Source organism: Geotrypetes seraphini, chromosome 3, assembly GCF_902459505.1.
Source record: "Geotrypetes seraphini chromosome 3, aGeoSer1.1, whole genome shotgun sequence".
NCBI classification, from domain to species: Eukaryota; Metazoa; Chordata; class Amphibia; order Gymnophiona; family Dermophiidae; genus Geotrypetes; species Geotrypetes seraphini.
In genome coordinates, this window is record NC_047086.1 from 55,467,708 (window position 1) to 55,491,181 (window position 23,474).

General features: G+C 40.1%; 1 protein-coding gene across 5 annotated transcripts in view; it reads right to left on the minus strand.

Annotated features, from left to right (window-relative positions):
• The window catches only part of COL19A1 (collagen type XIX alpha 1 chain), an 885,342-nt gene that overhangs the window by 444,878 nt on the left and 416,990 nt on the right, over window positions 1–23,474 (minus strand). For all 5 annotated transcript variants that reach the window (XM_033936698.1, XM_033936699.1, XM_033936697.1 and 2 more), the window contains exon 16: window positions 4,342–4,371. In XM_033936698.1, the coding sequence (XP_033792589.1) occupies window positions 4,342–4,371 (30 nt within the window). The remainder of the gene's footprint in view (window positions 1–4,341; window positions 4,372–23,474) is intronic.

Consider the following 23,474-nt stretch of genomic DNA (forward strand, 5'->3'; position numbering starts at 1 on the left):
GCTCCATGGATGCTATCACTCACATGTGAGAATATGCTGCCTGCTTGTCCTGGGATAATTAAGAAATTCCTTCCTCTTTATCTGCGTCCATCTTGAGACATCAGGAAATATATATATAGCAGACCTGTTTAAGGTTATAATATAATTTTAAGACCATCTCTTTATCTTGACAAAAAATAAAAGAAACCAACAATGTTGGTCACCCAGAAAGTTTAATATCTGATGATTCTAACAAAGCAGATTCGTCTAACATTTTCCTATCCTCTTTAAGATCTTTCTATAGTTTTTTCAAATAATAAATCCTCTGTAATGGAGGAACGTCAGACTCCGAAATCTTTAAGATAGTAATCATGAAATTTTTGAAAAGTTCTTGAGGTGATATATCTGGAAATAGGGCAATTAAGAATTCTTAAGTTTAAACTTTTAGTTAGATTTTCAATTTTTCTCAAAATTAAAGCTTTATCTGTTATTTGTTGAACAGTAAAATTTTTCATCTCCATAGATGTTTTTTTCCAATCTTTCTAAAGCCACTGTGTTTTGCTGAGTTACCATCTCATCTTATGAACATAATAATAGCCATACTGGGTTAGACTAATGGTCCATCAAGCCCAGTAGCCCGTTCTCACGGTGGCCAATCCAGGTCACTAGTACCTGGCCAAAACCCAAGGTGTAGCAATATTCCATGCTATCAATACAGGGCAAGCAGTGGCTTCCCCCGTGTCTTTCTCAATAACAGACTATGGACATTTCCTCCAGGAACTTGTCCAAACTTTTCTTAAAACCAGCTACACTATCCGCTCTTATCACATCCTCTGGCAATGCGTTCCAGAGCTTAGCTATTCTCTGAGTGAAAAAAACTTTCCTCTAATTGGTTTTAAAAAATATTTCCCTGTAACTTTGAATGTCCCCTAGTCTTTGTAATTTTTGACGGAGTGAAAAATCGATCCACTTATACCCGTTCTACTCCACTCAGGATTTTGTAGGCTTCAATCAAATCTCCCCTCAGCCGTCTCTTTTCCAAGCTGAACTTGTTGCAGGTTAGTGGAAAGATTCAAGGAAATTGAGACAAAGTTTGTGCATACCAAGTGTAGGTTCTCAATGGCGTTCCAGAGTGAGTCAAGAGTCTTTCCAACGGTTGCTCCAGTAAGCACTGGGCCTTGTCTTCCCTCCTTCTCATCACCATTTGATGCAACTGGAGCTAATCACCCAGAAAGCACCGAAGCTGTAATTACCTTCAAGACATCCATCATTCCTCTGGGTACTCAGGGTGGATTAGATCCTCCTGGGTTCAATGAAAAATCATTGTCAAGGAGGGTTCTTCCCTTAACCCAGCAGCAGAACTGCCTGCCATTTCTGTGCTGACTGTATAAGCTGTTATATCAGTCTGGCATGGTGATGAGGTAGCAGGATTGGATGGAAGGGTTACTTTCTGCCTCCCTCTTCTTTTAGGCATTGAAGGAAACAAAATTCAGGCAAAATTCTAAAAGAATTATCCCATGAGCTGGAAGCTCTCATCTACACGCCCTGTTCAGACATCATCTTGTCCCCGTGTTCTTATTCAAATCACTTTTTTACTCATATTTATCAAATTGGAGGAAGGAGAACAACAACAGGCCACTATAGAAGCTTATAAAATCATGAGTGGGTTAATTGGTTAAATAGAGGTGGTGGTTTAACCTTTTGAGCAACACTAAAATAAGAGGAAGCTCCATGAAAATTAACCAGCATCAGACTGAAAACACATTGTAGAAAATATTTGTTACACAATGCATAAGCATCTGGTCCCAGATAATTTGGTCAAGGCAACTAACATAGAAGGGTTTTTAAAAGGTTTGTTCAAGTTCCTAGAGGAAAAATCCACAAAAAAAATTATTATCCATGTAAACTTGAAAAATCTATCCCTTTTCCCTGGAAATGAGCTATTAGAATTTGTTCTACTTTTAGAGATCTTTTAGATACTCGTGACCTGGACAGGCCACTTTTAGAGGACAGGATGACAGACTTTGTTGGCCTGGATCTGACTCAGCTTTGCTTATCCTCTGTTCTTAAACAATCTATTTCATCTCTTCTGAGGGTCCTTCTACTAAAACTCCTGCAAAAGTGGCCTTAGCATGCCCCATACACAGGTATTTCCTGTGTGCTAAGACCACTTGTGCTGTGGCTGGAAAAGGGCGCATTTTCTGAATTAGTGGCCATGTGCTGATTTTGCCATTAAAATATTAAATGTATGAGCCCCTACAACACCTATTTTGTAGGCAGTAAGGGGGAAATTCTGTAAATAGTTCCTAAAAAGATAAGTGCCTAACTTAAAACATATGAATGAAAATATCAAAAAACTGGACTAGTGCATAACAATTTCAATAACAATGCTTTCAATTTTTCATGAGTATGCCTCAGCCCCACCACTCCACCGCTGTGCTATCTTGTGACTGCGTGGAGATTTATGTGGCACTTCATCATCGGCTGCTCATATATTTTTGATTTTTATAGAATCGTGAAAAATCCTTCATATATACTTGAATACTTAAAAATGTTTTTCTTAATATAAAGAGTGGTGTAAATACTTAGCTCTTATCAGCCAACGTCTGGGACTCCCAGACGATGGCTGATAAGAGCTAAGTATTTACACCACCCTTTATATTAAGAAAAATATTTTTAAGTATTCAAGTATATATGTTAGTTATTGAAATTGTTATGCACTAGTCCAGTTTTTTGATATTTTCATTCATCTTCACATTTTGGGACTGGTACAAGTATTTACTACTTTAGCCATATTTCAGGTAACTTAAAACATAGGCACCTGTAATGTTAGCCAGGGTTTTAAAGGCCTACATTTTAGGCGCCTAAGTCCTTCTCCACCCCTAAACATGCCTACTGTGAAGTTAGTCACTGCTAGACGCCATGCAATAGATGCCTATGTTATGTCGAATCACACCTAAGAAGATAGGTGCCTATCGTGCAATTAATTTATATGTTTTTCAAATGATTTATTTATTTATTCAATTTTCTATACCGTTCTCCCAGGGGAGCTCAGAGTGGTTCACATAAATTTATTCATTTTGACCTGTTTGTCCCAGTGGGCTCACAATCTTATCTAATGTATCTAGGGCAATGGGGGGATTAAATGATTTGCACATGGTCACAAGGAACAGCTTGGGTTTGAACCCACAACCTCAGGATGCTGAGGCTGAAGCTTTAACCATTAATTAATTTAGGCGCCTAACTTTAGGCACCTTTAATAGAATCTTCTCCTTAGAGCCTATGCACTAATTCCATTTTAATCAATTAACATACATTTATACCTCATACACTGATTTAGCACTGTCACACCCATTCTCCACGCCTGAAGATGTCCTCTTAGAAAAAAGTAAAAAATATTTTTCTAGCATATAGGGCCTGATTCTGTATAGGACACCTGGTTTCAGCAGCTGCCTAAGCGGCTTTTGAGAATTGCACACTGGCGTCCTATATAGAATCACGTCTGCCCAACGGTCAGACCCCAATTCTCTAACTGGCATTTATATCACAGGTGCCAGTTAAAAAATCACAGTAAGGGAATCTCCCTGCCACAATCGGCTCAGCGGCAACTGCAGTGGCAAGGAAACACCCTTCCTCCCCCCCCCCCCTCGGCAAAGTCAGGTGGCAGGAGGGATGCCCACTCCCTCCTTCCGGAACTCCTCGAGCAACCCTCCTACCGGAACCTCCCCGAATCACCACCACCACGATAGGCAGGAGGGATTCCCACTCCCTCCTGCCAGAACACCCCCCAAAACCCCCTTTGTGGGGGGGATGCTTTGGGAGGGGGTGGCGAGTTCCCTGCCGCGGCTGCTTAGCTGATCATGACAGTGAGATTTCTTTGCCGCAATCAGCATAGCGGCTTTGTCTATTTGAAATGTAGACCAGCTTTTTGTTGGCCTACATTTCAGGCGCCTATTGCTGCCCTAGGGAGATATGTAGGGCCATCTAAGCTCGCCTAAGGTCACTTCCGAGTGAAACCACTCCCACGCCTAGCCTTAGGCGAGCTTAAGCATCCCTATGCGTCTCCCTCAACTGTGACAGATGCCTACAGTGTAGGCAGCCTGCCTTGGGGTGTTTTTTAAAAAACGTTCATCCCAATGGCTGGTTAGACAGCGGTAGGATGCCTACTGCCACCTACAATCGGGAAGCCGTTTATAGAATATACCCCATAGTGTACATGTACAGAAACATGAATTTATCGCAGGAAGCCAGTGCATGTCCCAAGGTAAGCCTTTTTAATTCGTAGTAAATGTGTACTATCAGTTACCACAATTTAGTAAAAGGACAACTAAGTCCTGCATTATTCAGATTCTGCTCACTCACCTTTTCCCCATCCTTGCCTGCCAGTCGAATCTACAAGAAACAAAAAAGTACAATCTGGTCAGAAAAAGGCTAACATTACCACAAAATTTATTGCACTATCTAAATTTATAGCTGCTTACATTTTTTCATACACTAGAAAATATCCCAAAACTCTAGTAGCGGGTAATTAACTTGTGTGTAACGTATAAACCCGCCTATAGTCCAACAAGATGGGAGGAATACAGGATACATTGCTACTAACTGTGAATAAATTGGAAGGGTTTCAATGAAGGACCATTCAGGTCCATAAGCAATCTATATAAAATGACCACAATTTCAAGAGGCTAAACATGTGAAATTAACTAAAAGTGTGAAAATGCAAAATTCAGATTTAAATCCTGTATTTAATCCCTCTTGGATAACTAAATAAAATTGTTTTCATAAAAATTCAGGGGTGCCTATCAATATTCAAAAGCAAAAACGGTATCTCAAAAATGCTGCACTGGCTCTTTTAAATATTGAAAAGCAAACATATGATCAGTAAATCATTCTATAGGACTCAACACTTATCTGGGAATATGTTGCTTTATTTATGTGGATGGCATCACAATTTACGGTATATTCCATTTGCTAGCTCCATTGAGAACATTGTTGGGGAAGGGAAGAGATAGTATTAGGGCAATTGAAATATGGATGAGCATTCATTGCCTGAAATTAAATAATAACAAAACTAACCCCCTCTTTTACAAAACTGCGATATCAGTTTCTAGCGCAGAGAGCCGCGCTGAATGGCCCGCGCTGCTCCCGACGCTCAAGGAACTCTATGAGCATCAGGAGCAGCACGGACCATTCAGCGCAGCTCCCCACGCTAGAAACTGCTATCGCAGTTTCATAACAGGAGGCCCAAATTGTTGGTATTAGGTAAGGTTCATAATATTGATCTTAGGGGTCCTTTTATTAAGGTATGATAATCGATGTAGTGCGCGCTAAAGATCAATGCACGCTAAATGCTTAGACATCCATTATATTCCTATGGGTGTCATAGTATTTAGTGTATGTTAAATTGGTTAACGTACCTTAATAAAAGGACCCCTTAGTCTCAAATTTATGCTAGATAATAAGTTATTTCAATTGGAATCTCATAAGAAAGTTTTTTTGAGGGGGTCACATTGGACAGACTTCTGAAAGTTGATAACATATTAAAAACATAACAGGGAACATAACATAACATTGTACTATCAAAGTTTGAAAATCAATAAAGATTTAAACAAAAAAAAAAAAAATACATAACAGGGAAGGTATTTGGGGTGCTGAGAAAATTAAGAAGAGTGATAAATTGTTAGTATGTAATAAATTATGATATCGAGCATTCTAGCAAGCTTGGCTTTTCTGTTCTCCATAGTATGTAAAATCTATTGTTAACTTTGGTTGCAGAGATAAGAACCTCCCTTAGCAAAAGACAGGCTACAGTTCTTTTATAATTTGTCATTTCTGCTGCTTTTGACACTATAGATCACCGTGTCATGATTTTCAGGCTGAATGAGTTAGGTATTATAGGAACCGTCCTGGCATGGTTGACTGAATTTCAGTGTAAATTATCATACAGAGTACAGAAGAAAAGTACGGTAAATTTTCTGATCTTTGGCAACCAGAATGTGGAGTTCCACAGGGCTCACTTCTTTCTCCTTTACTATTCAACATTTACCTAAGATCATTAGGAGACTTCCTAACTTCCTTAGGCCTATATGTATTGTCATATGCTAACGACATTTTCCTGCACTGGACTCGTACACCAAGACACTTGAATCTCTATCTAAGGCTATTGGAGTGGTAGACAGCTGGGCTACAGACAATTTTCTCTAACAAAGGGCCATAGAATAAAAGGGCCCAGGTATTCCACAGTGAAAGAACGGAAGTCCATTCATAAAAGAAGAAAAGACTGTGGAATGCAATGATCTTGACAAGGTGTTTAAGACAAGTCAAATAAATTAAAATAAAATGATCTCCACTTCATGAATGACGTATGATGTAATACGAACCCTACATGGTCCACGTTTCATCAAAAAGCCTTCTTCAGGGGTCCAGGTCAGTATTCACTCAATATTATAAAAGATAGATAACAAATATGGATAAAACCTTGTCCGCGAGTCGCTAAAATAAAGCACTTCTGCGAACTTAAGATCTTACTATTATAACTTCACATTGAGTCGGATGGCAGGAAAGGCTGCGGGAGACCCTTGATAAAGCATGGGGAAGTGAAACATTTCTCCTGAGTCATGTCAGCTTTAAAGATAAGTGGCTTTAAGTACTAAATGGTGCTAATAAAATCTTAAAGATATAAATAAATTAAAATAAAATAGACCAACATAAGAACAAAAATAGTACTAGTAGGCTGGTAATGAGATCCATGTAGTATTTGCCGGCGTATAAGACGACTTTTCAGTACCTTAAAATCCTCCCCAAAGTCGGTGGTCGTCTTATACGCCGGGTACTGTTTACATCACAGTTCTTCAACCGCCGGTCCGCGGACCGGTGCCGGTCCGCAGAAAATTCCTGCCGGTCCGCACAGGACCGGCGAGATGGACCCGTTAAATTTTCTGCTCCGATGGTGTTTGCAGAAATCTTCTGTTCCTCCCAGCCTCGGGCGATCAAGACAGGCGGTCATTCCCTCTGTGAGTCTCGCCTATGCGGAAACAGGAAGTTGAAACAAAATAGGCGGGACTCAGAGAGGGAAGGTCCCGACGTTTGCAGCCTGTCTTGATCGCTGCCCCTGCTGAGTCGCCGAAGAGGGCCGCGGGGAAAGTGCAGGCAGAGAGAAGATGGTCAGCGTGCGCGGGGAGGTCAGCGTGTCGATTGGGGCCATCAGCAGCGTTTGTGCTGAGTCTGCCCACGTGCAGGATGCGGCGGGTAGGGGCCTCCAACTCGTCTTGGGCGACTGGGCCTGCGGTGCAAAGCTGTTTTTGCCGGCTTGGGGGGGGGGGGGTCGCGAATGTGCAGGGCACAGCAGGAGTAAGATCATGGGGAGCCTTCAACAGTGGCTGTCTCCTCTCCTAGCAGCTCTGTACTTACCAGGGCAGCGATTCACTTTGGCAACTTCCCCTTTCCTCAGAGGCGGCAACGGACCCAAGGCTGCCTAAGGAAATCACTGCTGCAGGCAAGTACTGAGAGCTGCTGGAAGGAGAGGAAGCCACTGTTGTAGGCTGGGAAGCTGATGGATAAAGGGAGAGCTGCTACTGCACCTGGAGAGAGGTAGAAAGAGAGATGCTGCTGGGAGGGGAAGAGGGAAAGAGTTGGGAAGAGAGCTACTGTTGGATAGGGGGGAGGAGGGAAGGGAGAAGGTAAAAAGGAAGGAAACAGCTGGCAGGGAGATTAGAGGAGGGAAAGGGGAGAGACAGGAATGAGAAAGTAGAGAGAGATTGATGCTGGAAATGGGGTCAGCAGAGAAATGAGAGAGGGATAAAGATGCTAGATCTGGTGTAGGAGAGATAAAAATGAAGAAAGCAGTGAAGCTGGAATGAATGATGTAAAAAGGAGAGAGGAGGCACAGGCTGGATGGAAAGGGGAGAGGGACATAGAAAGAAGTCAGATACATATGGAAGGGGGAGAGGCCAGACAGTGGATGGAATGGGCAGATGCTGGAAGGAAGAGTGGAAAGAAGATGAAAGCAGAGACCACAAAAGGTAGAAAAAAATCATTTTATTTCTATTTTGTTATTACAATATATCAGATTTGAAATATATATCCTGCTAGAGACATAACTGTGGACTGCAAAGCCTAACACTATTCCTGTCATGTGTGACTGCAGTATTCTGTTAGCATGATATTTCTGTGTAGCATTCTGTAATAATTTGGCTTGTTCAGTTTTCTTGATAGTAGAGGGGATATATGTGAAGGGGAGGGGAGACAGGGGTTTTGTTGGTCCTTGTTCTGAATATTTATATTTATAAAATGACAATTGTACAGAATATTGTTTCTTTTTATACTTTAATAAAATACGTTCAATATAAAATCATAACTGAGGCTTGTGCAGATGGGATCAGATGGTTTGTGGGGACCGAGCTTGCGGAGATGGGGCGAAAATGTGTTTTTTAAAATTTCGATCTTAGTAGTTTGTCGGTCCACAAAATAATTATTTTATTTCTGCCGGTCCTCGGGTGTAAAAAGGTTGAAGAACACTGGTTTACATGCCCTTACTTTACATGCCCTAACATCTCCTTCCTTACCTCCTTACGGTGCTTACGGTACTAGTAAACCTGCCGGGACATCAGCGGGGCCATGGCGGGACATCAGTGTGACAAGGGTGCCAGCTCCTTCATCCTGCGCAGCGGGAAGCAGCGGCGCTCTGGCCCCACCCCTTTTCTCTTTACTACGTCTCTCGCACATGCGGCCGTGTGTGGAGTCTAGCCCTTAAGGAAGTTGCGGGGGCGAACAGGAGGCTTTTGAAGGCTTTTAAAGGGAAACTGTCATGCCAGCAAACTTGCTAGGGACTTGCCCGGCACTTGCTCTCTCCCTCTATGTGTTATCTTCCTTCTATCATTGACAGTTTCAGTTTGGTTAACAGTTTAGAAAACAAATAGCATGGCAGCTCCCATGGGTTTATTGTTCTATTCAGCTTTAGTGAATTAATTAAAATTGTTGAAATAAATTCTGATGTTCTTTTAAGTTTTATTTGTTGTGCAGAAGGTGTGCGGAAGAAGGGGTAGTCTTATATGGCGAGTATATAACAAACTCTATATTTTAACTGTAAAAGTTGGGGGGTCGTCTTATACGCCCAGTCGTCTTATACGCCGGCAAATACGGTAATTCTTCCCGCTACTAAGAGACATTTAGCTGTGGAGTGGTGGGGCTGAGGCTTTTAAGAATATTAAGTTTATATTCTTTATTCAGTATTTGGATTTGTATACTGAAGATTGTTGATACTATTCTGAATTAAACTTAGTTACACACTTTACATCATTATTAAAGAGCTTGGAGAAATGTGCATGTCTGATATCTTATATTTGGTTTCTATTTCAGTTTCTATGTACTGTAGATGCTTTGTGCATGTTTTGTTTATTAGTATTCTGGATAGGTTCCCTTTCTTTCTCTCCCACCCATGTCTCTTCTACCTTGGTAGAAATGGTATTAATGGCATCCCATCTTAATTCTTGCATTAGGGCTCATTGACTGGCTTATGTTACACATGGGTGTTAGCATCTAACTTAATACAGATATTCAATGCTACTACGTATATTGTATACATGAACAGTGGCATTGAATATTTGGAGAGTACATTGCAAGGTAAGCAGACCTAAATTAAATCTGTAATTTACTAAATACTGGCTGAATATTTCTGCAGTCTGGATAATTTATTAGTCTTCCTTTGCGCCATCTCTTTTACACAGACAGATTTTTGACTAGATATTGTCCACATAATATTTGAAAACATATGGCTATGCCAATTATATGCTCATTGGTGAATTATATGTTCAATGGTAAATGTGTAACTGTTTGAATAACTGTAACTTTCTAAGAAATGTATATTTAGGAGCTGAATTTGGAAAGAGCTACATAAGTACATGTAGATACAATCTGTATACACTTTTGAAGAGGCAAAGCACTAATTTAACACCTGAGATAACAAAACATTAACATCTCTTTTGAGATAGTAACATAAAACTATGTTTTATGTTACTATCTCAAAAGAATTAATGACATTAGAGTACTGAAGGAAGTATTTGTGGGTATGGGTAAGGATGGAGAAGATTAATTGTGAGGATAGATGAAGATGGAATGGATCTTAGTGGGTATGGGAGGGTATCTGTTAGATTCCATTAGAGACAGGCGTGGATGAGTGAAATTTCTGTGCCCCTGCAATTCTCTAATGTGAAATTTGCCAAGTTTATGCCATTCATTTCTTCAACATGTTTCTTTATTAAATGGCTGCTCCCACTGCATGTGATGGCACGGATAAGTTCACTCCTGCAACATTTAAAAAAAAAGGCTCTGTGTTGGTATATAATTTTGTAATATTCAGTGCAGTTATGACATTTGAAATACATATATTATAATTATTTTGGTTTCAGAATTAGGTATTGCTCTGCATAATATTCTGTTTAACTGCAATGGAAGTTGTATGTACATAGAGGCTGCCTTTCATTTTGTTATTTTTATATTTTTTGCCTTTATATCTATTCCACTAGAAGGGCAGTGACCATTACTAAAAATAAATCATATCATAAAAGTTTTGCTAAGTTCAAAATTATTATCTACTCTGATTTTTAACTATAAGTGCTTATTCTGATTATTAATGTATGCATAATTTCCTGCACTTTGTATTAGCCTTGAAAACTTAATAAAGATTTTTTTTTTTAACTATCTTTCCTTTATTTTCTGTTTCACAAAATTCCATAAAGTAATCCAAGCTGGGATGTCAGGGACAGCTGTTGTGTGTACAAACATTTGACAACTCAAATGCCAGCTGTAGAACTGTAAGGAAATACTGTCTATGACAGTACTTCTTAATTGAAGAAGACTTTGTGCAAAGCCCAACTCTGAAAATACTTAGGGACTGGCTCCTAGGGATAAGAGTGCTCTGGTTTCCATGCATCTTATCCTACAGACACATGATATGACAAGTGTGTTCAAAATAATACAAGACTTGGTGCTTGCTGTTTTTTCTTCTACCGTTATTAACCCCTTTCCTTTCCTTCCCTTCCTCCATCCTTCAGCTCTTTTGTGTAACACCTACATGTGCTTCTGGTTGTCACATATCTGAAAGAATGCATGTGGATAACCCCCTTCCTAGGGCGCCAGCAGTCACTGAAACCATCTTCATTTTCAGCTGATATGCCAGAGATAAAACGTTTAATGGGCCACAGGGGAGCAGGGTTTATGCTGGGTAATGAACCTTGATACTGGGAAGAGAAACAAATATTTGGCAAAGCTGAAAGCAGCTAACAGGATGATCTATTCCAAGCTTCTAAGGTTTCAGAAAGTGTGCCACATTTCATGCAGCTTGCAAATGTACAGGAGAAGGATCCTGGCATGTGCCTTTGAAATTATAAATGTTAGGTTAAAAATTTGCTTAGTTTTATCCCATATTTCAGTAATCAAAGGAGCTATATTTTGAACACATTCACAACACATGTGTTTTCTAGATCCATACCCCCAAGTCATTCCCAAACAAATACAGCAGTATTCATAAGTTAAACAAGGATAACACTATATAACAAAATAGGTAAAAAGTGTTCTTTCTTAATTGTCTCTGCCACAAAAGTATAGAAAAATGGCTATCATACCCCCAGACTTTGCTTTTCTGGCCAGGACATCGCCATTTTGAAATTTACCTTTTTTGCAGAATATTCCAGATCGATTCCAAGCTGAGTAAACTTAGGGGCCCTTTTACAAAGGTGTAGTAGGTTATTGCCATGTGGCAAACAATACCACAGGTTCATCATACTTGCTACTGCTGTAAAAATAGATTTAACATATGGCAATTCAGACAGTAAGGCTTACCGCAGCAGAGGGCAGAGAAGGGTGAAGGAAGGTGCGTGTTGTGGGAGTGCATACCCGCAATGCACAGGCATGCTACTGTATTACTACACGGCAAAAGACAGGCGGTAAGGGCTTTTCAGACACGCTGTTACCACAGCACGTGTGGGTGGATGCCTGCCTCTTGGCAAACACACTTATAAGCTGTGCTTTTCTGACCCATGGTAATTTCTGAATTGCCATGGGTCAAAATCGGCTAATTTTGCCTATATTCCTTAGTATAAGGGCCCCTTAAGAGTAACTTCATGAACTTTCTAGAACTTTCCATCGATATAAATAGTAGTACAGAATAACTATAGAAATCTTAAGCCCACCATCTCAGTTCAGTTCCAGCTTCCTAAGTGGTAACATATCTGCATTGTTTTAAATGGCATCCAGAGGCTGCAAACATCTGGCAGATGCATTTTGGTATGTATGCTACCAATTTATCAAGACAAGAGGGAAAAAGTAATATATAAAAGCATCTGCTAAGATGTGCGATGCCTACAAGGCATATTTTGGCATTGGGGATCAAGACAAACTTTGGGCACCTCACTTCACATGTGAGCCCTGCCAAAAACACTTTGGAAGGTAAGACAATTTGGTTTCTCACTAGGATGGTGGAATTTTCTGCTGCAAAATTTTTTAGAATGTTTAATTTTTAAAGATGTTTAAATTTTAAAATTTTCAGTGTTATTTGAAAATATATCATTCAGTTATCTGGCACCCATGGGGTTTGGTGTAGTTTCTGAGAGTTACTGTACAAATAATTTGTCTCCCTTCCTACCTCATTCTATCATCTCCAAACCAACATTTGTAGGTTCAGCATCTGTTCTTCCCTTCTTTCTGAGTCACTTTCTCTCCCCCCCTTTTCTCCCACAGTCTCCCCTCCCCCTTCTCCCCCCACTTATGGGTCCAGCATCCATCCATCTCCACTTCCCTGCTGGACCCTCCACCCACACACACTTCTGGTCCACCTCCCCCACCCCATCTACCTTCCCTCCCTCCTTCCGTGTGGGTCTGCCCCCCCCATTACCTACTGAAGTAGCAGCTGGTCAGCATAAGCAATGCTGAAAACAGGCTGCACAGAAATGACATGTCAGAGAAAAGACCCTGCTGGGCTGACTGTTTGTCACTGCTGCTTAGTCTCAGTTAGGGCACTGGTCTTTGACCTAAGGGCTGCTGTGGGAGCGGACTGCTGGGCAGGATGGACCACTGGTCTGACCCAGCAGCGGCAATTCTTATGTTCTTATGTTTGGTGAAGAAAAGGGGCTCAGGACTGCTGCTGTTATTTCGGGGCTGAAGGAAGGGCTGGATGGAGGGGGGTTCGTGGTTCAGGACGGCTGCCATTACTTCAGGGCTGGAGGAAGGTATAGAGAGAGAGGGTTCATGGCTCAAGGCCACTGTCACTGCTTCTTTGGAGACAATTTGTTTTGTTTTGCCAGTAATTTTTTTTGCTGGTTGGTTGAGAGTGCCGTATATGAAATATTTTGTGAGAATCTCATACACATTAGTCATAGGTGAAATAAACTTATTGTTTTCATTACCAGAATTTCATTTTATTCTCCTACAGGATGGTACAGAGGGGAAAAGAGAGCCATGAAGTTTGCTATTTAAAGAATTTGGCGAGATCCCACTGACTACTCAAGCAACTGCTGCTTCTGCATGGTGGATCCTTCCAAACGTCAAACTGACAAGCATGCATCTGCAATCACATATCCGGCCATTCCTTTATCCATCGCCCTAGTGTCTCATTGCACTGAGCTTCCCAAACCCACACATCCAGAGAAAGAGCAGCTGTCTTCAGAAAAGAGCAGCAAGTCAGAGAGTGAGGGAGACATTGTAGATCTAGTTTACAATATCAATGGTGCAGCTGATGAGAGAACCCATGCTATCCAAAACAAAAAGACGTCAATGACTTGATCACAGATCGTGGCCTCACCAAGTCCTATGCTGAGTTTTTGATGTGTAAGCTTAAGAAGTGGAACTTGTTGGATGAAAGTGTGCATATCACAGATCAGAGGATGCATCACCAAGCTTTTTCCCTCTTCTTCACCCATCAAGATAGGTTCTGCTTCTGACACAATGTGATCAGTTTCTTTAAGGCAATTGGAATCACTTGTAACCTGAAAGAGTGGCATCTCTTAATTGACAGCTCATCCAGGAGCATCAAAGGCATGCTGCTCCATAACAGAAACAAGTATCTCTGGCTCATTCAGTGCACCACAGAGGATTACAGCATCAAGGCCTTACTAGGCACCTTGAAGTATGATTAGCACGGCTGGGAGGTCATTGGAGACTTCAAAATGGTGTCATTCCTAATGGGTCTCAAAGGTGGTTTTACCAAGCTTCCCTGCTATCTCTGCTTTTGGAACAGCAGGAACACAAAGGTGCACAACCAAATGTGGGAGTGGCCACAGCAGTTGCAGAGAAACAACATCAAATGAGTCCCAAGTGAGGAGAAACAACATCAAATGAGAATCACTGGTGGACCCCTGGAAGGTGCTAATGACACCACTGCATATCAAATTGGTCTTAATGAAATAATTTGTCAGAGATCTAGATAGTCAACAGCCTTCAAGTACCTTCAATACATTTTCCCTAATCTGCCTGAGCCAAAAGTCAAAGCTTGTATCTTTGTCAGACCACAGATAAAGAAGATTATGGAGTGCAAGAAATTTCCCAAAAGATTATGGAGTGCAACTAGGAAGGAGAAAGCAGCTTGAACAGCTTTATCACAATGTTTTGGGGCATCCTGGGCAATCACAAGGTCAAAAACTACGTGGAGTTGGTTGAGAATCTGGTGAAGAATTATAGTAAAATGGACTGTAAGATGTCTCTCAAAGTCTATGTCCTTGATGCTGATCTTGAGACATTTAAGAAGAACACGGCAGTGGTGTACCTAGCATATGTGACACCTGGGACCCATCATTTTTTGACACCCCCCCATCTATATGAAACATATGATTTTTAGTAACAATCCACATATCGCACAACAAGAGTGTACCTACGAAAAGGCAGCATCTTAAACACTGCAGTGAGCACTAGAACACCACACATACATTGTAAAACTAAACAAGCCAGATCCTGTACAATCAATTGATCCTGCGCAGTCGATGCTATCAGAAAGCCATGTCCCTTTCATACACACAGATACACTCTCGCCCAATATGGAATAATCACAAACTAAAAATAGAAATATGTAGACAAAAGTTAAACTGAACCACCAAGAAGCCAGACTCTGCATACAGTGCAATACTATAGCACCACAAAAACAGTAATTATTGTAACCTATGTATATCTTTCCTCTTGCCAATTTGCACCATGTAATCACTGACCACCCAGTGACCTCTTCTTTATCTGTACACTGTAATTCGCTGACTGTATAGCTATTCTTCACTGTGAACCGCCTAGAAGTCGCAAGATTATGGCGGTATAGAAAAAATAAAGTTATTATTATTATTATTATTATTATTAATACTGTGCAAAATTTAAAGACAGTAGATGTAAATTTTAAAAAAACTGATACATAACAATCACCACTTTACAAATTAACAAATAAAAATAAAACAAATAATGAGAAATAAGAAAATACCATTTTATTGGACTAATCCCCGAAAGTTCGGTCCCCATCACCGTAAACCACCTGATTCCATCCACACAAGCCTTGAATTGTTTTATATTGAACTTATTATATTAAAGTATAAAAAGAAACAATATTCTGTACAATTGTCAATTTATAAATCAGCGTCTTCTCCCCATTCTCTCTTCCCCATTTCCCTTCAGCATCCTCAGCCCACTCTCTCTCCACTTTCCTTCAGTGCACGCACATAAAAACAAGCAAATAATTTTATATCATTTCATTCTATTCATTCATAGAAATTAAAGTCTAAATAATGCCAGTGACATAACAAAACATGACTTTACAAAAATAATTCCCTGCACAGTCAAGCCTGCAAGGATTACTAGATGTCTTTCAGCAGCTCCCCTCCCTCCCTCCCCCTTACCTTCGTGGCCAAGTCAAAATGATCTACCAACAATAAAATTTTAAAAACACAAAGTACACTGTACGCAGAGAAAATGTTAATTATCATTTATATTCCGTGGGTTTTCAAAGAGGTCAAGACAGATGACTTTATGCAATGTCACCTCAGTAACAACTATACAAAAATAGACAAATATACCCCCTCCCATTTTACTAAACTGCGATAGAGTTTTTTAGCGCAGGGAGCTGCGCTGAATGCCCCATGCTGCTCTCAATGCTCATAGGCTCCCTGCACTAAAAACCGCTATTGCGGTTTAGTAAAAGGGGGCCATAGTGCAAAATATAGACAGCATATTTAAATTCTCAAAACGGACACATTTTGATCACTAAATTGAAAATAAAATCATTTTTCCTATCTATGGTAATTTCATCAGTCTCTGGTTGCACTTTATTCTTCTGACTGCGCATCCAATATTTCTTCCCTTCTTTCAGCCTCCTGTATGCTTCCTCTCCTCCAGACCTCATTCCCTCCCCCAACTTTTTCTTTCTTTCATCCTGCCCCCTTCTTTCTTTCTCTCTCCATGCCCCCTTCCCTTTCTGTATATCTTTCTTTCTCTCTCTCTCTTTATGCCCCATTTCTTTCTTTGTTTCACCCTGCCCCCTTCTTTCTTTCTCTCTGTCTGTCTTTCTCTCGCTCTCTCCATGCCCCATTTTTTCTTTTTCTTTGTTTCACCCTGCTCCCTTCCTTTCTGGCTCCCTGTCCCCCCCCCATTTCTTTCTTTCTCCCTCCCCTCCCCTATGCCACCGCCATTGGGAAAATGATGCCACCGCCGCTGGGGAATAGGCTGCCACTGCCGCCATCGGGAACAAGCCGGCTCTGAGTTCGCCCTGCTTCTGTTTCCTGCGTGGCCAACCAACTCTTTGCTGCCCGATGTCAATTCTAAAGTCGAAGAGGACGTTCCGGGCCAGCCAGGCAGCGATTGGCTGGCCCAGAACGTCTTCTCCGATGTCAGAATTGATGTCGGGCTGTGAGAGTTAGTTGGCCCTGCAGGGAAGAAAAGAAGGGAGAACTCGGCTGGCTTGTTCCCGATGACGGCAGTGGAAGCCTTTCACCGGCGGCAGCCTATTCCCCGGTGGGTGGCCAGCTGTGTATCCCCTTGGGGCTTGCACCCGGGGCGGACTGCCCCCCCTTGGTACGCCACTGGAACACGGGAGCATACAAAGGAGCAAAGTGAGTGCTTCCACCAGGATATACTAGATTTTGAATGCCGCTCCAAAGGACAATACAATGACAACACGATGGGAAACTATATCCGGGGGCTGATTCATAAAAGCAACTTATAATTGCAAATCTCGAAAAACTATTCACTTCTAAATCTTCTGTGATCATCTTTGTATAACTTCAATATAAATGCATGTTAATTGTAATTCATATGTTGCTTTTTATGACTTTATAAGAATGAAAAGATAAAAATTCAGCGTTATTTAGGTAAATTGCATGATTTGATTATCCTATTCACAATCAGAGGCAGCAAATGCAAAAAGTGTATGATGGCCCACTGGCCACGCAGGCAGCGAAATTTGACCACCAACTATCCAATCTACTGATCACGACACCAGACTACAAAACTTTCAGAAAAGAAATAAAAACCCTGCTATTCAAGAAATCCATCAAGACAAACTAACTCCGCAGGAAGCATTTCAATCCCCCGAAGTAACTTGCTCAACTATGTAACTCTTCTGGAAATGTCCAGATAACCTCATATGTAATCCGCCTTGAACCGCAAGGTAATGGTGGAACAAAAGGCACTAATGTAATGTAATGTAAAGCAAAGTTTTATGGAAATAACATTTTCTATACTTTTGAGTCATGAGCAATTAGAAAATTACATTTACTGCCCAGAATCAATATTTATGTTACATAGTGCAAAGGAATAAAGTAGAAGTTATTCAAATGACTTTATCTTCAGCTTTTTTAAATCTATATAAAACATAGTTCTTTGCTCTGGCTTTACAGAATTAGGTCTTTAGCCAATGTGAGAGGCATTGCTACTATGATTTCACCTTTTTTAAAAATTTCAATTTTCATGTTTCTCATGAAGGATGCATAATGGAATGACAGTTAAATAAATCAAGACTGCTGTCTAATATCAAATAATCTGCTTTAATAAAAAAAAAAATCAAGTTTAGTTTTACTATCTTAAAAATTACTCAAAGTACATTTAGAAGATTTTGAAAGATAAGACAGGGAGATCTATGAACAGGATGTAATATGAGGAATGTTCACTAATTTATCTTCCCAAGTATGAAAGAAAGTAGCAAGTGTGTTAAAACAAGTTCATGCATGTTGTGACATGTCTCAAGGTTATTTATGCACAATTTCAGCTCAGTGCAAGTCTAAAATTCCAAGAGACAGGATGTTAGGAGATTCCTTTTGCAAATCAAGTATGAAATTGCTAGATTTGGAGCACTATTCAGTGATAAAATTTCTTACAAAAGGAGGGAAAAAGTCAAAGGAGATCCACGAACACATGACTGCAGTTTATGGTGAGTCTGCTCCATCATCATACAAAGCAAAATTTTGGAGCAAGTAATTTAAGTGACCCTCGCACTGGACAGCTTGTGGAAGCAACTTCCACAGAAATTTGCAAAACAGTTGAAGATTTAATTTTATCAGACAAATTAAGGTTTTACAAATACCTGAAGAAATGGGCATCTTAGCAGGTAGTTTGGAAAATAATTAATGAAAATTTGGGCATGTCCAATTTTAGTGCAAGATGAATTTCAAGAGTGCTGATGCCATGTCAGAAGGCCACAAGGCTCCTGTGCTGCCAGGAGAACTTGGAGATGCTGTGAAGACAAAGTGAATTTTTTCACTATTTGCTGACTGGAGATGAAACTTTGGGTCTATCACAGAGATCCTGAGTCCAAAATGGAGTCAATGCAGTGGAAACACAAATCATCCCCCTCTCCAAAAAAGTTCAAGACAGAAAAAGTCATGGCAACTGTCTTCTGGGATGATGAAGGACTTTTGCTTCTGGAGTTCATGCCAGAAAAGACAACAATAACTCGGAAGCATTATGCAAAAACAATGATTGCTTTGTGGGAGTCTATCAAGGAGAAAAAATGAGGAAAACTCACAGCAGGTGTGCTGCTTTTTCACAACAGTGCTCCGGTACATGTCATGATAATCATAGGCTGCCATTCGAGAATGTGGGTTTCAGCAGCTGAACCATCCACCCTACAGTCCTGACCTGGCTCGCTCAGATTATTTCCTGTTCCAAGTTTTGAAGAAATCTCTCCATGGACAGCAGTTTTCAAGTAATAAAGATGTCAACGAAGCTGTGAGGTTCTGTTGGGTTTTTTTTGCAATTGTTTATTTATGACAAGAAAAAACAGCACAGAAGAATTCTTTTCAAAGGGGTTAAAGTCATTGCAGGAAAAGTGGATGAAATGTATGGAGCTTTCAGGGGACTATATTGAAAAATAAAATAAAAATATTTTGAAAATTTGTTTCTTTCCTGAGATAAATAAATTATCAAATGCTCCTTATATTTGCATATCTGCCATCATGTTTCTATGTTTCTATATGGTTACTGTGGATGGGCAGAATAGATGGGCCATTTGGCCTTTATCTGCCGTCATATTTCTGTTTCTATATGGTTACTGTGGATGGGCAGACTAGATGGGCCATTTGGCCATTATCTGTCATCATGTTTCTGTGTTTTCTATATTAGACTGGGGGTAGAGGACTTATCAATTTGTACTACTGTTAAGATTTGTTATATTATTGTTAACCTTGGTTAATTGTAATGAGGTTTCATTTTATAATAGGGACCTGTGCTAAAATAGCATTGTTTGGAGGGGATTCATTAAAGTATGGTAAAATGTTCTCCTTTTACTGTACCTTGATGCTCTAAGAGATTCAGCAACCTGTGGGATGCTGAATTTTGTTTTAGAGGAATAATGCTGCAAAACACATGATAAAATAACGCCAGCTTTTTGCTGGAGCTATTTTACCATTCAGGAACATCCAGCCACAAAGCAATGGCCTAATGATCTTGGGGCTGTAAAGCTGTTCCACCAGGCGATGGTAAACCTCCCTGTCTTCAGCTAACCTCCCCAGAGGGGATACCTTTCAATTTCAAGTCATGTTAGGGTCCTTGCACAGTAATGAAAACATTCATTTGCATATTTTACATCTCATTACTGTGTAATCTGTGACAATTTTTCTTATCAAGCAGCATTAGGGCCTTGTGAATTCCCCCCTTAGTGGTAAATTAACATGTCTTAATGGTAGACCATGTTGATAATTTCCTGTATGAGTCACATTAAGGGCTGGATATATATGTATTGTGGCCCTTAAGTTGTAACATTTAAGAGGTCCCCCTTAATTAAGAAGGAAGTGAATTTTAGGTATAAAAATGTTACATATAGTGAAGTGAGGTCCTGTGCCCTGTGAGGCCCTAAGATATAGCTTGTCTGAATTATACCTAAATCAAGCCCAAGTCACATACACAAGGAAAATTTCACTTCCAATATTACACCAGATACAAAATATAACAGTTATTTACTGTTACACAAAATGCTACTGTTGTAATTTCTCCTACTGCTGAAACAAAATTCTGAAGCTAGAGATGTGTGAAAATTTGAGCGAGGAAAATGAAATTATAAGATGGCTTCATCTCTGTCCTTACAGTGGCTGCGTTGTGAGTAATGCCAAAGGGATGGCATTCTTTCCAGAAGATACCAGTCTTCCTGTAACTTAAAATTTTAAGGAAAACAAACTCATCACCTCATGATCTAATGCTGAAATGAAATTGACTCTTGGCAGCAGTACCCTCCAGTGTTTCTCACGTGTCTCCTGCCAACAAAACATCTGGATCACAAACTAGCAGTGAAAAAGACTGTAAAATAAAGTAGTGGATATGTGCAGAGAGGTCAAAAGCTTGTTTTTTAAACAGAATTGTACTAGATGGGCCATTTGGTCTTTATCTGCCATCATGTTTCTATGTATCCAACTTCATTTTGATTTCAACGGGGTAAAAAATTATTTGAGATTTGAATAATTTTTCCCCCTTTGAAATCAAAATGAAGTTGGATACATAGAAACATAGAAACATGATGGCAGATAAAGTCCAAATGGCCCATCTAGGCTGCTCATCCACAGTAACCATTAGCTCTTTCTCTCTCCGAGAGATCCCACGTGTCTGGGATAGGCAGACTAGATGGGCCATTTGGCCTTTATCTGCCATCGTGTTTCTATGTATCCAACTTCATTTTGATTTCAACAGGGTAAAAATTATTCAAATCTCAAATGGAAACTTTTTTAAGCACAGATCTGAGAAATATTCTACAACAACAACAAAAAGAATTGATAGTCAAGAGAAAAGGTATTTGGAATCTACAAGTGTCAAAATCATGATAAATGGTCCATTTACACCCTTCACTTCACCTAGAGGCATGCCTATAATACCTTATTACTCCTTTATTAATTTCCAGGAGCTATCAGACAGAAATTTATTTATAAATCTGCTTAAATATTACCTTACCAGGGGGTTCTTTTACTACGTTAGATGGGAGAAATTTGATGAAATCAATGTACAAGATATAGAACATGTTGTTAAATCTATGACTACCTGTCGTGCCAGTTTTCAGCTCAAGGAGGGGATTGTAAAAAGCTTTAAAGTGAGCCACACCGGTTCCTTGTTCTTTTTCCTCTTGGATCCCTTGTTGATTTGCGGTATATATAGATTTTGCACCTCAGTGACTGTATCCTTAAAAAGGGACCATGCTTGCTCTAGCGTCTTTACAGTGCTTATCCTCTTCTTTATCTTCTTCTCCACCATGAGTCTCATCCCTTCATAATTCCCTTTTCGGAAGTTCAGTGCTGTGGCCGTCGTTCTGGATCGATGTTTTGCCCCTGTGTCCAGGTTGAAGCAGATCATATTGTGATCACTGGTTCCCAGCGCCCCTTCAACTTCTACACCTTGCACCGGTCCTCGTAGTCCATTTAGAATTAAGTCCAGAATTGCATTTCCTCTTGTATTTTCCTTGACAAGTTGTTCCAGGAAGCAATCGCCTACAGCATCCAGGAACTTGGTCTCCTTACCATAGCCAGAGGTGCCTAGGTTCCAGTCTATCCCCGGATAATTGAAGTCACCCATGATAACTGCATTGCCTCCCTTGCAGTTGTATTTAATGTCGTCCGTCATTTCTCCATAAATTTCTTCAGACTGCCCTGGGGGTCGGCAGTAGATGCTGATCTTCGTTTCTGTTCAATTTGTTCCCGGAATTTTGATCCATAGTGACTCTAACTTATTCTTCATGTTCTCTCTGGTAGATAAAATTGCCCCACTTCTTACGAAGTTGGTGAATCAATCTTTCATTGAAGGCTTGTTTCCAGATAGCTGTAAGGTAGGCATGATAAGACCAATTTTGAAGAAATTAGATCTTGACAAACAGTTCATGTCAAGTTATCGGCCTATATCCATTCTGCTTTTTGTAGCTTGGGCGCTTGAGAAACTTGCATTAACTCAGTTAGAACAGTTTATTGAGCGAGCTGTCTGTTTAGACAAGAACTAATTTGGGTTTAGAAAGAATCATAGTGTGGAAACATTACTTATTGTGACCGTTGATGAGCTACTTTTAGGTGTTGATCAGGGTCATTGCTTTTGTGTAGTATCCTTTGATATATCTGCAGCATTTGACTTTCTTAACCACTGCAGGTTATTGGAAAGATTGAAAGAGATTGGGGTGGATGGCCGAGTATATGAGGGAATGCACTTTTGGGTGTTTCTTATAGAATGTATGCAGATGACATCCAGTTTTTCTTTAAAGTACAGGGATGGGGTGATCAATTGGTAAATGAGTTAAATGGATATATGGAAAAGATTATAAAATGGATGAAAGGTAGAGGCTTTGAGCTAAATGTTAGAAAAACAGAGATCCTGATTGTGGGTGAGATGAATGAGCATCTGTGGCCTAAAGAGATGAATGTTTGTGAACACTTGATTAAGATCTGTGAAGAAATTAAAGTACTTGGTGTGAAGGTAGTTGTGCCAAATTATTTTGCAAAATGCCTAACATTATATACTCCACCAGAGACACATCAAAGGGGAATATTTTACAACATGTATAGACCAAAAATTCATGTTTCTCTATAGCTGGACCATTTATGTGGAATTGCATTGTCTGGTACTTTACGGTTTTGTAGAAATCTATTGCAGTTTAGAAATTTGCTTAAGACTCATTTGTTTATTCAAGTTTTTTTAAGCTAATATTCTGCTTCTTGAGTTAATATTTTACTTTCTGAATATCATCTTTTTTGCAGGTTATCCCATCCCATTTCCCATCATGCAATTTGCCATAGGCTTAGTGCTTAATTTGTAGACAACAAAAGATGTAGAACTATGGAGACATGTAGAGGGCAGGCCAAGTGCAGGAGGGGGCTGGATTAAAGAACAGAGTAGCAAGGGCTGGCCTAATAATTAGGTAAGACTAGGCAATTGCAGTAGGTTGCTTTTTTATTGGGGGGTGGGGGGACGGAGCTGCTGCAGTCAAAGCAAATAAATGTGCCTTGATAGCCTTGGGCTCTTTAAGTACCATCAGCACTAGGGTAGGAATTTTTCAAATAGCCCATTTGCCCAGGTATATG